At 48.5% G+C, this 14,269-nt stretch overlaps 1 protein-coding gene across 1 annotated transcript in view; it reads right to left on the bottom strand.

The window, feature by feature from the left end:
* Nucleotides 1-10,486, bottom strand: part of SGK2 (serum/glucocorticoid regulated kinase 2) — a 30,716-nt gene extending 20,230 nt beyond the window's left edge. The window contains 3 exon segments of the mRNA XM_050917405.1: nucleotides 8,052-8,089; nucleotides 8,091-8,136; nucleotides 10,474-10,486. Coding sequence (XP_050773362.1) covers nucleotides 8,052-8,089; nucleotides 8,091-8,136; nucleotides 10,474-10,486 — 97 coding nt within the window.
* Nucleotides 10,487-14,269: the final 3,783 nt, after the last annotated feature.

Raw genomic sequence — 14,269 nt, 5'->3', positions numbered from 1 at the left:
GAAGCCCAAAGCCTGAGCCCCACCACCCCTAGGAAGGTGGGGAATTCACTAGCTGCCTGCTCCTCCTGCATTGTGCCCCAGCTTTCTCCAGAGGGGGGCAGGGCTCAACCCCTGCTTGCAGCCCCAGCAGCCAACACTAAGGCGGTGCATCCAGGAGCAACTGGGATGCGGAAGAGCTGCTGCTTTGCCTCTCCTCCCCACAGTCATAGTCCAGGAGGCTGTGGCCACAAGAAAAGCCACTGGTGGCCGCATTTGAGAAACACTGGACTCTACACTGAGTTAAACCAGAGCAACAGGTCTCGAAACCCAAATCAGCTCAGCAGACTTAGGCTTGTGAGGCTCAGGCTGCAGGACTATAAAATTGTAGTGTAGACAACCAGGCTTGGGCTGGAGCCTGGGCTTTGAGACCCCGTGAGGGTGGAGGGTCTCAGAGCCCAGGATCCACCCAAGCCCAAATGTCTACATTGCAATTTTATAGCCCTGCAGCCTGAGCCTGAGCCTGCTGATCCAGGCCAGCTGTGCTGTGCTGCAGGTCTTTTATCACAGTGTAGACGAACCTATACCACAAGAGAGCTAGTCTCCTCTAGTGCTGGCCAAAAAAGTTTTCAACAAACATTTTTCCCCCTGCAGATTAGGTTCTCCCCATGCATTCCGTGAGCGAGCGCTGATTTCAGCAAATTGTTTTGCTCAAACAACCTAAAAAGTTTTTCAACTTTTTTGGAAGTTTTTCATTTTGATGTTTTCAAAGTGAAACGTTGAGACTTCGATTTGAAACAGCTTTTCTTCATTTCGAAGTTAAACAGTTTAAAATAAAACTAAAAGTAAGAAAAGAAAAAAAAACCTCAAGATCTAAACAAAACATTTTGTTTGACCCAAAATATATTTGTTTGGATTTTTTACTTTTCTCAAAGGCCAGCAAGCCAAAAAGACACTCGGCTCTAGTCTCCTCCTCCAAGGCAGGACGAGGCTAGTGAAGGTTGGCTGGGTCACAACAGAACAGTATTGGCAGTGCGTTGGGAGTGCGGGGCAGAGTTAGCACAGCTTCTGCCCATTTTAATGTCCTCTCCAGTGGTTTCTTGCTGGAATCAGTGAAACTACTTGACAAGTCTCTATGGGAGAACAGCAGCGCTTGCTTTGTATCTATCAACTGGACCTCTCAGGGACCGGGACCTCACTTTCTTATGCATTTGAGTAACACTATGCAGGTCTTAGTTTGAGGTCATCCCTGGGCACATAGTACTATTTTCAAGGCACCTATTGATATGGCTGTGATCAGAGCCAGGCCTGCCATCCCTCCCCACTTGGTCCACATACACCCCTTTTCTACGAGGTTTGCCTTCTCTTAAGTTAAGGCAGCTTCTGCCCCTCCGGGAGATTCAAACCCAACAGCAGGTACGCAGGCAGTCACAGATCCTCCTGGCCTTAAAGCCTGGAGATCTTCCCAGCACACTTTAAAACTAAAAATAAGTCCAGAAATAGGTCACAAAAATACATGAGCGATCGGTTCAAAAAGGAGAAAGGCTGCCATGTTCTTGCCTCTCTTGGGGCTGCAGGGAAGCTCAAGGCATAGCAAGAGCCCCAGACTGGCTAAGGCACACGAATCCCAACCAGTTCACTTACATAAGAGGAGTGCTGTACTGGTGGGAGACTGGCTGCTGAACCCACCAACCTGTCCATCTTCCCCTGCCCCACCTCCAGCCTATTGCTGAAAGAGTCACTTCCCCAGCAGACCAGAGGCACTTCAGAGGTGGCCGGCACCCATTCTCACAGCAGCCATGCCACCGCACAAGTTGAAGCTAATAACTAATAGCTAATAACAGCCCCTGCAAAAATACACTCTGTTCAGAGCACAGTGCAAGCAGCTGCCTCCTCAAAACCCTCTTTCCACAATTTCACCAGTGTGACCCACATTCCCGTGCCAGTCTCTTATTTAATACTCTCCCTACATATAGATCAGAAACCATGATTCTTACCTTGCAAGAAGAGGCAATCTCCTCATAGCCTTGTTTTGTGCGAGCCCCACTCCCCACCCCTCTTCTCTGATGTCATTTCTCCCTCCTCATGTCCAATCTAACCTCATTGTAAACTCCTTGGAGCAAGGACCTTGGCCTTATTCTTGCCAGGAAGTGGCAGTAAGGATGGGGAAGCTGTAATTGTGCAGGCAGTTTGTATTGTGGAAGAAACATCAGGTTTAAGAGCCTGGAGGTCTGAATTAAAGAGGGGTGTGGCGAGTCACCAAGCTCCTGCAGCTAACCAGAGAGAGGTGTGATTACTGACAGAGAAAACACTGGGGGCATGGCTACACTTTCAGCTGTATAGCGCTACCACAGGAGTGCTCCCACGGCAACGCTTTGAAGTGCGAGTGTGGTCGCAGCACCAGCACTGGGAGAGAGCTCTCCCAGCGCTGCACGTACGCCACCTCCCTGTGGGGATTAGCTTACAGCGCTGGGAGCCACGCTCCCAGCGCTGGGGCACTGTTTACACTGGCGCTTTGCAGCGCTGTAACTTGCTGCGCTCAGGGGTGTGTTTTTTCACACCCCTGAGCGAGAAAGTTGCAGCGCTGTAAAGTGCCAGTGTAGCCAAGGCCTGTGATGCGTAAAGCCAATCCACAGCTTTCCCAGAACACTGGTTCTCAGCCAGGGTATGTGTTAAACAGAGATCTTCCAGGGGGCACATCAACTCATCTAGATATTTACCTAGTTTTACAACAGGCTACATAAAAAGCACTAGCAAAATCAGCACAAACTCAAATTTCATAGAGTGAATGCTCTATTGAATATACACTGACATGCAGGTACAGTATTTATACTCCAACTGATTTATTTTATAAATTATATGGTAAAAGGAGAAAGTCAGCAATTGTTCAGTAATACTGTGCGGCAACACTCTTGTATTTTTATGTCTGATTTCGTAAGCAGGTAGGTTTTTAAGTGAGGCGAAACTTGGGGTACGCCAGACAAATCAGATTCCTGACAGGGGGACAGTCATCTGGAAAGGCTGAGAGCTGCTGCCCTAGAACACAGATAGAGACAGTCTGAGCACAGAGTTGTTCCCCAGCTAAGGTTTCATTGTACAAATGCTCAGGGATGACCAGCCGTTCCTCCAATGTTTGCTTTAGCTGTCCAAGCAAGGCTCCAACTTCCCCTGCCACGTATCTAAGAGATAGAGACACCCAAGGCCAGACAGCCCAGTTACACTTTCACCTCCCCCGAGTTGAGTGGGGTTTGCAGAGCTCAGGGCTAGGAACTAGCCAACCGCATGAGGAAAGGCTATAAGCAGAGGGAGATAGCTTCCCTTTTAATTGGTGAGTTACCCATCCCACAGATCCTGACCTGTCCACGTTTGCATGGAGCTTTGTTCTGAGCAGGCACCCCACAGAATAAAACACAACCCTGGTGTTCTGATTCCTCGACAAAAAGGTCGCAGCTGCAGGGCAAGCTCTAGCTCCGTGCTTTGCGCAGGGCACCTCGTTCCCATGAGGATCAGCACACAGACAGGCAGCCAAACTCACCTGCATCTTAGAACAGCGAGACAAATACACCCGACAAGCCAGAACAACAGCCAGGTGTTTAAAATCTCCAGCCAAAAATACATGAGAACAGGAAAGGAAGCATCAAGAGTGCACACACACCTGTCATCACTTCTACCAGCAGAGCCAGCATTCTGGAGTAAGGGAAGCAATCCACAGCGGGCTGGTTCAAAGACATCTCAGCAGCCAGCTTTACCATCCTCTCCGGCACTCACACCACAGTCAGCTGCCCTCCCTGAGCATGTGCCTTTTAAAGGCTGTAGCGAAACAGCAAATGCTGCTACAACGGTCAGGCCTGCCCCAGGAAATTAACACATCCTCCTTCCTGCCAGGGCTGCTGTCTCTATTGCAGACCCAAGGGGAGGAAGCTAAGAAAGGCGCACAAGAGAGAGCTGATCTGCTGCTAAGACACCCATGCTGGAAGAAATAAGGCAGAGCAAGATTTGAGACTGGCATGTAGGTGATGATGAGGCAGGCAGGTTTTAATGGAGGATGGGCCTATTTGGTAAGAACCAATGAAATGCCTGGCAGGCATCCGAGTTCAGATGGCCAGTATGGGGCAGTGCAAGAGAGCAGCTGTCTTCTACTCCCCTCACCTCCTCTTCAGAACACACAAATCACCCACAGCCCCTGGGTATGTCTACATCTACAATTTTGCAGCGCTGGTTGTTACAGCTGTATAGGGCCAGCGCTGCAGAGTGGCCACACTTACAGCAACCAGCGCTGCAAATGGTGTTAGATGTGGCCACACTGCAGCGCTGTTGGGCGGCTTCAAGGGGGGTTCGGGGAACGCGAGAGCAAACCGCGGGGAAGCAGGTCTCCTTCCTCGGTTTGCTCCAGTGTTCCCCGAACCCCCCTGCAAGCAGGTCTCCTTCCCCGCAGTGTGCTCTCGCGTTCCCCGAACCCCCCTGCAAACCGCGGGGAAGGAGACCCGCTTGGGGGTGGGATTCGGAGAACACCGGAGCAAACCGCGGGGAAGGAGACCTGCTTGATTACCAGAGAGGCTTCCTCAGGTGTGCTGGGATACCTGCTTATTCCACGGAGGTCAAGAAAAACGCTGGTAAGTGTCTACACTTGATTAGCAGCGCTGGATCCTCTACACTCGAGACAAAACGGGAGTACAGCCAGCGCTGCAAACAGGGAGTTGCAGCGCTGGTGATGCCCTGCAGATGATGTGTACACCTCCTAAGTTGCAGCGCTGTAACCCCCTCACCAGCGCTGCAACTTTGTGATGTAGACAAGCCCCCTACTGTGCCATTTAACCCCTTCACTGCTGGATTACCTGCCACATGTTCCTACCCACGTTTGCAAGCTTGTTCTGAGTTTTTCCCCCCACTATGGCCAGAGTTCAGCCGTCTCAAAATGGTGCCCCAGTAATAGCTCCTAGTATTGTTACCGCCAGGCAAACCCCTAGTGCAGCTAGGCAAAGCTGCTCTAAGGCACGCCTGTACTGGTGCAGCTTACTCTGTGCTCAAGGAGTATTGTGCCAAAAATAGGTTTTCCAGTTTGCTGGCAGTTCTGAAAAATTGGGGTGGGGGGGAAGTAGTTTCAGGTTGACCTGAAAACAAACATTTTTGGAATTAAGAAACATTTGTTTTAAAGTCAAATGAAGCATTTTATTCACCACAAAATGAAATGTTTCCTTTAGATTTCAAGTGTTTTTTATGTTTTCACCTTTTAAAAAAAATAGAATTAAAGGAAAATTCAAAAACGTCCAGTCATTTTGACCCCCAAAATCAAATCATGTCAATTTGGGGGGATTTGTTTGTTTGTTTTTCAACATGAACAATTCAGTGAAACTGATGTGAATTCACAAAACATTTTGGTGCTGCTGAATCTGCCTTTTTTGTCAAAAAAAGGTTTCAGCTGAAAAATTTCACTCGGGGCTTGTCTGCACATACAGTGCAACAGCAGCGCAGCGGTCTCGGTAGTGCTTTAGGCCACGTCTACATTGCCACTTATGTCGGCAAAACTTACTTCAATCACTATGCTTCTCCCACTGACATAGCTACCGCCACTCGTTGGGGTGGTTTAATTATGCTGACGGAAGAGCTCTCTCCTGCCAGCATAGGGCAGCTACACAGGAGATCTTATTGGTACAGCTGTGCCGCTGTAAGGTCTCTAGTGTGGACATAGTCTTAGTGAAACTCTCCTATCGGCATAGGAATGTCTTCTCCCGTTCCTGTAGTTAATCTACCTCCCCAAGAGGCGGTAGCTATATTCGCGGGAGAAGCTCCCCCATAGACATAGTGCTGTCTACACGGGGGTTAAGTCAGTGTAAGTACGTTGCTCAGGGGGGTGGATTTTTCCACACCTTTGCGTGACGTCTTTATTCCAATATAGATCTATAGTGTAGACCTGGCCTGAGCTCTAGTCTCAGGAAGGGTTCACCTACACCACCGCAGACTGTGGCTGCTAGCTGCTTTGCTAGCTACAGAAGGGGTTTGCTCTGGTGTAGCTCCACCATTGGCTGGCTACTTATGGCTGAAGTCCTCACTGCGACAAGGTCTTAGATCTAGGTGGGCTTCCTCATACTTGTAAATGAATGGCTGTTCTCTTAAAGCTGCAGATGGACCATATAGGTTACTAGGTCAATTGTGTAGGAGACTGAGCTGCTGTTTGGTGGCATGTATGAAATGAGTTTGCTGGGCCTCAGTTGCAAGTGCCCACATCACAAAAATAGACACGTTCGCAGCTAGCACCCTGGGAGAGGTTAAGTGCTGCAGGTGCCATGGGGACTAACCTACCCTAGGGAATATGGCTGCACCACAATTGCTAATGCTGTTGGGTTACGCATCAGCTAAAAATTCTACACTGTAGTACAGACAGAGCCCTGGAAGCAATGCTTCCAGCTCAGGTTGGAGGTGCATTGGAGGGACAGTTCACACAAATGGTTACTACTTTTGCTGTTACCTGAGTTCTGCAAAAAGGAAAGATTTCAATTTCTAGGGCTATCAATCTGGCACTTTTCACCTGAAGTAAATTCACACACGTGCACACCCACAGAGAGAGAGAGAGAGAGAGAGAGAAACTGCTGCCAGAAGCATGCAATGAAGGAGTCAATAATCTTCTGATGTAACAGAAACAAAGCAGAAGTGGAGAGAGGAAATACCCATTATCAAGGGGCTACCATCTCCCATTTCATTAAAAATAAACATCTTCCCTTTGATTTCAGTCTCATTGCCAATAAAATCTACTACTCTTAGGTGACAGAGAATGTCATCCTAAAATATTGTGCTTTGCATTGTTTTTAAGGTAAAATGCTAAGTGAGTACTGGGGACATCAAAGCATCAAGGGTGTGTGATACTATGCCCATAAACTCAATGGGAGTAGGATCACACCTTATGAGACAAAGTAGGACATATTCCCCACCCCCACCAGAGGGTGTAAAGGTCTAACTGGGGTGGGGGCAAGGACAGAATTCTGATTTTTTTTTCCTCCAGAGTGTCAGTTTTCATTAGAAAAAAAAATCTGTGTCAGTCATGGTTACCAAGAAAACCTTAGATATGTGACCCAAGTATAACTGATACAGCAACCTCTTCCTGAGTTTGAAGGACAATAGCTTTCAGCTCCCTTCATTTCAAAGGGGGATAGCTCAGATACAATGATACTTTAAAATGCCAACATTGTTAACTGTTTTGCTGCTTATCGTGTAAGAAGTGAAAGGCAATATCATATGGCTTGAACCTTTCTTATTCCCATGAGATCAAATCCTGAAGTTCTTAGCTAAAAATCTACTTATTAGAGCCGATCAGAAAATGATTATTTTTTCCCATGAAAATTTTTGACAAACATAATTTTTGTCTAAAATTTTATTCAGAACAATTCTGATTTTTAATCACAAAACTGTCAGCCAAACATTTTCAGGTTTTCAGCAACCAAAAACAAAAATGTTTCGTTTTGAAATCAAAATTTTCTGCTTCTTCCACCCCATTAAAACCTCAATATTGTTGATAAAACATCTTTTTTTTCCCCACAAAAAATTCGCTTTTGTCAAAAAGCCACTTTCTGTCAAAAAATGTTTTGGAGAGAAAGATTTCAGCCCGTGCTAACTGCAAGGTGTAATGGTGTAAACATATAACAGTCTGGAAAATGTTGATTCTACTCCTGTGCCTTCTCCCTCATTGACTCTCTGGTCTATTTAGATTGTAAGCACTTTGAGGCAGGAGCTGACACTCCGTTCGTACAGCACCAAGCACAAGGGGACCCTGCTCTAGGATAGAGGCCTGTTGGTGCAATCATAATTCTGGCCTTAAACACCTTAAGTATGACTAGTCCAAAAGGGATAAACACAAAGGCACTGCCACTGCATCCAACTTTAGGAAATTAATCCAGTTAAAAGCCTTTACGTTACATATTTTTAATTGTGATTTTTCCCCTTCTATCTGAAAACATACATTTATGCTCTTCTGATTTTTTCCCTTTGACTCCAGTTCCCCTGCTCTAACCACTAGACCACACCAAACTCCTTGTAAAGGCTTGCTCCTTTTGCATATGCACACACACCATTTTTGTGCTCACCTTGTAGGTGCAAATGAGGCACAGATGCCTGAAACTGAGTCCAGATGAGCAAAGGCGGGGGAAGCAGGATGAGCCTCTCCCAAAGCTGAGGAAGGAAATGAGCACAAGAAAGGATTGGGGTAAAAGAGGAGAAAGCCAGAGAGTTCCTAAAACCATGGACAAGGAGGAAGTTTTGGCTCTTTAGGAACTAACGGGAACTTAGGACTCTGAGAAAATAGTCTCCTGCCAGCGAGTGGGATAAAGGAAGCGGGAAAGTTGTGCATAAGGGAGAATTAATGGGACTAAAAGAATCCTGCCCCATGACTCAGGGTATGTCTACACTACAAAAATCAGTTAACTTAAGGTAAGTTGACGTACAGCCACTGCAGCAATTACAGTGGTGGTTCATGCCACACTGTGCTTCTGCTCTCAGCGGTGCGTGTTCTCAGCAGAACTCATCCATTGACTTAAGTGTGTGGGGCACTGACACCTGGAGCCTCACTGCCAGGGGCTGACAGCTCCAGGGCTGGGCGCTCCAGCTGTGGTGGGGGCTCTCCCGCAGGCAGCGGGGTTCTAGCTGTTAGCCCTGCACAGGGCTGGCAGTCAACAGGTGATGTAAGCAATACAGTGTGTAGAGGGACACCGCATCGCCTTGACATCGACCTTAACGCTATGCCTCTCATGGAAGTGGAGTTACTAGGTCAGTGTAGTGGGCAACTTACATCGGCAGGCGCATCATTATAGTGTAGACACTTACAGTTAGGGTGATGTAAGCTGCCTTATGTTGACCTAACTCTGAAGTGTAGACCAGGCCTCAGAATCTGTGTCAGCTGCCCCTAGAAATCCAATCAAGAGAGCTCTCTTCCTCCTTCCCAATGAAGAGGAGAGGCATCGCCAGTCTGACCCCAGGCCAGGTTTCACTAGGTCCTTAACACTAAGGCTATGGCTACACTTTAAGGCTTTTAGATACAGTCGTGCCATTAAAAGCTGCGCAGTGTAGCTGCTGTTTGTCGGCAGGAGAGAGCTCTCCTGCAGACAAAAAACTTCCACCTCTCATGAGTGGCAGCAGCTTTGTCGGCAGGAGAGCTGTTCACACTGGCACTTTTCATCAGTAAAACTTTTGTCATTCAGGGTGTGTGTGTGGTTTTTTAACACCTGGAAGGACAAAACTTTTGCGATGAAGTGCCAGTGTAGACAAATCCTTAGTCTTGGTCTACTCTTGAAAGTCATATCGGCACAGGAGCGTGAAAAGCTACACCCCTGGCCTGTGTAGTGATGCCAGCATAATCCTGAGTAGACACAGCAAGGTCAGCAGAAGCATGCTTCATCATTCAGGATGATCGTGTTCTTACCCTGATGGAATCCCCTGTTCTGTCAGCATAGGCCACGTCTACACTACAGGGTGGTGCTGGCAGACCTATGCCAGTATAGTCTCCATAATGTAGGCACACCCTGGGGTCAGGGCCAGGGCCGGCTTTAGGCCTATTCCACTGAATCGGACCCCGCTCCTAAGAGGGCCCCACACCCAGTGAGAATCCCTTTCCTGGCTAGAGGCGTCTTTTTAAATGTTTACTCACCTAGTGGTGCTTCGGGTCTTCAGTGGCACTTCAGCGGCACTTCAGCAGCCGGTCCTTCAGTGCTGCTGAAGACCTGGAGCAAGAGAAGGATCCACCGCCGAAGTGCCGCCGAAGACTCAGAGCACTGCCCGGTGAGTACAAGCCCTACATGTTTTTTTCATGTCTGTGGTTTGTTTGTCTTTTTTGTTTGTTTTTTTAAAAGTCATCCCTGCCTGGGCCCCATCGAAACTGGGTCCTGCACTTCCTAAAGCCGGCCCTGGTCAGGGCCACAGACTTCCAGCTCAGAGAGAGCTGAGGCATATTCAAGGCCCTTGCTGCTGTCATTTAAGGTCATGGCCTCAGAGAGCCGTAGGACCTGACTGACAGGCCTTGGCTGCAGTTCATCCCAGGCTGTAGGCATTATAAAGCTACAGCCCACATACTGTGCAGCACAGCCCTGCTTGCAGAGTCACCCAGTACAGCTGTGAAGTTACTGTCCAGACTCATTGTCTAGCAATATTACAACTCTCCCTCTGGTCTACATTATGTCAGGACACAGAAAAACTGCAGGGCTGAGCTTAAAGCCAGTCAAGTGACTGCCTAGAACAGCTGAGCTTTGGAGAAGTTGGGGGCTCCTGCTGACGTCAATGGGCTTGGGGTCAGAGGGCTGGGAGGCAGTACTGTTGTGAGTTGCTGAGGTTAATGCAGGGCCCCTAAAAGCAACTCATATCATGGCCCAATTCCTGTCATCACCTGTTTTCTAGCCCCGATACTGAAGTGGGAGGCAACCCCCAGCCTCATTCCCCCCTCCAGTCCCTCCCACCCCCCCTGCAGCTTGGGGCCCCACAGCCAGGCCCGGAGAGTCACTTGACTTTTGAGATATGTACCAGTCAAGTTCATTACCCTTAGTCTTCCCCAGTGCTGTGGAGGGGGCCCCTGGCCAGGGCATGGGCATGGGCATAAAGTCAGCCCAGAGAGATGTACGCTGCCTGAGAAACTCTGCTATCAATTCAGGAATCAGCACCAGGTGAGTAGGCTCCACTTCCTCAGGGCCCAGGAGGCAGGTAGACGTCCAGCAGGGAGACTCGCAGAAGCTGTGCAACTTCTTGGCCTTCCCCTGTGAAGATGAAGATCAGGTCACACAGGCTGGAAGCGAGCAGAGCACATGCCCAGAGGTGTGCTAGCACGCTCAGAACATTAGCTCCTGGTCTCAGGGACATGACCCAAGAGGCTGCCTTTACTACACACCATCCCCTAGCATCACAGTGGGTATTGATTGATTCCCAGACAAGGTAAAAGGTTTACAATGTGTTTGGTAAATCCATAGGGTTGGGCTTTTCTGTTACTTGGCAAGGATTTGATGATTTAATTGATCTGATTAGTCAATAGACCAAATTCATCCTTGGTGCAACTGCACTAACTTCAGTGGGACTGCACCAAGGATCACGCTGGCCCATCTCTTTGTACAGCCTGGTAGAAATGAAAAGAATGGTGTAAGTGCAATGTACAATTAGTGAACCATTAGTAACTGTTTTTGTGTATTGATTATAAGGACTGGTTCCCTCCTGTAGTCAGCCTGGAGCTGGGAATGGGCCACACGCCTGATGAGGCAGCACTCTCCTGAGACAGCAGCCAGCCAGCCAGCCACAGAGGGCTGCTAACCTACATTGCTGAAAGGCTGCCATGCAGTTGTGTCTGCAATCTGTCCCTGCCTGGGAGCTGTAAGGTAAGAAAGAAGACAGCTCGCATCCGCCACCCTACTGGCTTTGTCCCCAGGAGCTCCTTTGTGCCAGGTAGGGGCTGAGCCAAAGGGCAGACATAATGCCTAGGGCTCGGGTTCTCTGTGCCTGGGTGCACAGTTAACTCTGCCAGCTCAGGGTAAATTCCAGGGCAGAGTGGAGGTGGAGCAGGGGCAGGCCAGGGGTCGGTAAGAAGTTTTGAGGAGGTGTGACTGGGGCAGACCTGCTCCCTCACAGTGTTGTACTCTCACAAAATCACATAGAGGCCCATGAAGCAGCTCTAGCCCGTGACGTGGGGCCGTACTGGCCCCAACAGTCACTGAATAGGCAAGGCATGAGCTGCCTCTCTTCTCTGGGTTAGCACCTTTGCCAGCCCAGGGGTGAACCTGTCTCTTAATTCAGAGCGATCGCTAGGGATCAATACAGCCCTTGGTCATGTTACAAAGTGCAGGCCACTGAATGGCATTGACCTTTCCATTTCCAGTGCGATGTACACACACAACTGGGCCACTCTGATCCTTGCTACAGTCCCATCAATTCAGTGCATTGCACTAAGGGTGTTAGGCCTATTAACTAATCGGATTAATTCAGAGTCTTTAATAGGTGCAGTCCTTTTGATTTCCACTTACCCCAAGAATGACTCTGGCCCCTGAGCTCCCATTTCCCAGCCCAGTATCAGGAAAGGCCCCATGACGGCACACGGCTTAATCAGCAGGAGTGAGCTATAAACTGTGTCTGCACAGACAGGCCTTCTTGCTGAGGAATTGTATTGTTTGTGCCATGCCTGCAGCGAGGAAGGTGAGAGAATGTGCAATGCCTTCTTCCCCTTCAATACCGACTTAATTGTCAGAAGAGGAACAAGGCTCTTTAATGATTAAACATTGCAATTAAATATTAAACAGCCAACTTCTTCTTCTGACGTTAAGACAGCAGCTGACCTAGATGGGAGTTGCTTTACAGCTTCTGACAGTGGGCCCCTCTTGTGCCCAGGCTGTAAACCAGGCCATGTTTCAGACAGCAGCTGCTAGCACCCAATGCCTTTAAAGTACCGTGTGACTCCATCCGAGCCAGCGGCATTCCCCGATGTAACTGGCAGAGTGATCCTTAAAAGATTTTAACCCCCTCACCTTTCCCTGATTATTAAATGAATGGCATGTGGTATCACGAGTACTGGGACACAGCTTTGGCACATACAAGAGTGAGCTCTGGACCCCCTTGAGCATTTATCAATCACAACACATGGGTCTTCAATCGGCTGTTATTAGCTCATAACACAGGGTGAGTATTTTGTCAGATGAAATGCATGTTTGGGAACTTGAATCTCTTTGCTGCTTCCTCCTTTGGCCCACATTTACTCCTGCTGTTGTATTCATTTGAGACCCCCCTTGAAATGATTAGACCTGCCTAGCAGGTAGGGAAGACAGCCATGAAGGGGTTAATTTGTAAGCACTGCCATCTGAGGCCCTGTCTGTACTAGGAACACTTACCTCTCCACTGCAAGACGGAGGCAACATCTGTTCCTATACAACCCAGTCCAGCACAACCCCCGCCCCCCACAGAGAAGTACTCACATACATAAACAACTCATGCACTTAAAAGCAAGGTCAACATGTAGCTACTTCGGTGAGAGGTCTCTAAAAACCACACTCCTGACCAGCATAGCTCTGATGACCTAACTCCCAGTGTAGCCACAGCTATGTCGATGGAAGAATGTTTCCATCAATGTATCAGAGGGTAGCCGTGTTAGTCTGGATCTGTAAAAGCAGCAAAGAATCCTGTGGCACCTTATAGACTAACAGACGTTTTGGAGCATGAGCTTTCGTGGGTGAATACCCACTTCCTCAGATGCATGTAATGGAAATATCCAGGGGCAGGTATATATATGTGTGCTAGCAAGCAAGCTAGAGATAACGAGGTCAGTTCAATCAGGGAGGATGAGGCCCTGTTCTAGCAGTTGAGGTGTGAAAACCAAGAGAGGAGAAACTGGTTCTGTAATTGGCAAGCCATTCACAGTCTTTGTTCAATCCTGAGCTGATGGTGTCAAATTTGCAGATGAACTGAAGCTCAGCAGTTTCTCTTTGAAGTCTGGTCCTGAAGTTTTTTTGCTGCAGGATGGCCACCTTAAGGTCTGCTATAGTGTGGCCAGGGAGGTTGAAGTGCTCTCCTACAGGTTTTTGTATATTGCCATTCCTAATGTCTGATTTGTGTCCATTTATCCTTTTCCGTAGAGACTGTCCAGTTTGGCCGATGTACATAGCAGAGGGGCATTGCTGGCATATGATGGCGTATATTACATTGGTGGATGTGCAGGTGAATGAACCAGTGATGGTGTGGCTGATCTGGTTAGGTCCTGTGATGGTGTCGCTGGTGTAGATATGTGGGCAGAGTTGGCATCGAGGTTTGTTGCATGGATTGGTTCCTGAGCTAGAGTTATTATGGTGTGGTGTGCAGTCACTGGTGAGAATATGTTTCAGGTTGGCAGGTTGTCTGTGGGCAAGGATTGGCCTGCCACCCAAGGCCTGTGAAAGTGTGGGATCATTGTCCAGGATGGGTTGTAGATCCTTGATGATGCGTTGGAGGGGTTTTAGCTGGGGGCTGTATGTGATGGCCAGTGGAGTCCTGTTGGTTTCTCTCTTGGGTTTGTCTTGCAGTAGGAGGCTTCTGGGTACACGTCTGGCTCTGTTGATCTGTTTCCTTATTTCCTCTTGCGGGTATTGTAGTTTTGAGAATGCTTGGTGGAGATTTTGTAGGTGTTGGTCTCTGTCTGAGGGGTCAGAGCAGATGCGGTTGTACCTCAGTGCTTGGCTGTAGACAATGGATCGTGTGATGTGCCCGGGATGGAAGCTGAAGGCATGAAGGTAGGCATAGCGGTCGGTGGGTTTTCGATATAGGGTGGTGTTAATGTGACCATCACTTATTTGCACCGTGGTGTCAAGAAAGTGGA

The sequence above is a fragment of the Gopherus flavomarginatus genome, chromosome 11 (assembly GCF_025201925.1).
Source record: "Gopherus flavomarginatus isolate rGopFla2 chromosome 11, rGopFla2.mat.asm, whole genome shotgun sequence".
NCBI lineage: Eukaryota > Metazoa > Chordata > Testudines > Testudinidae > Gopherus > Gopherus flavomarginatus.
This window is presented reverse-complemented; position numbering and strand designations above follow the sequence as displayed.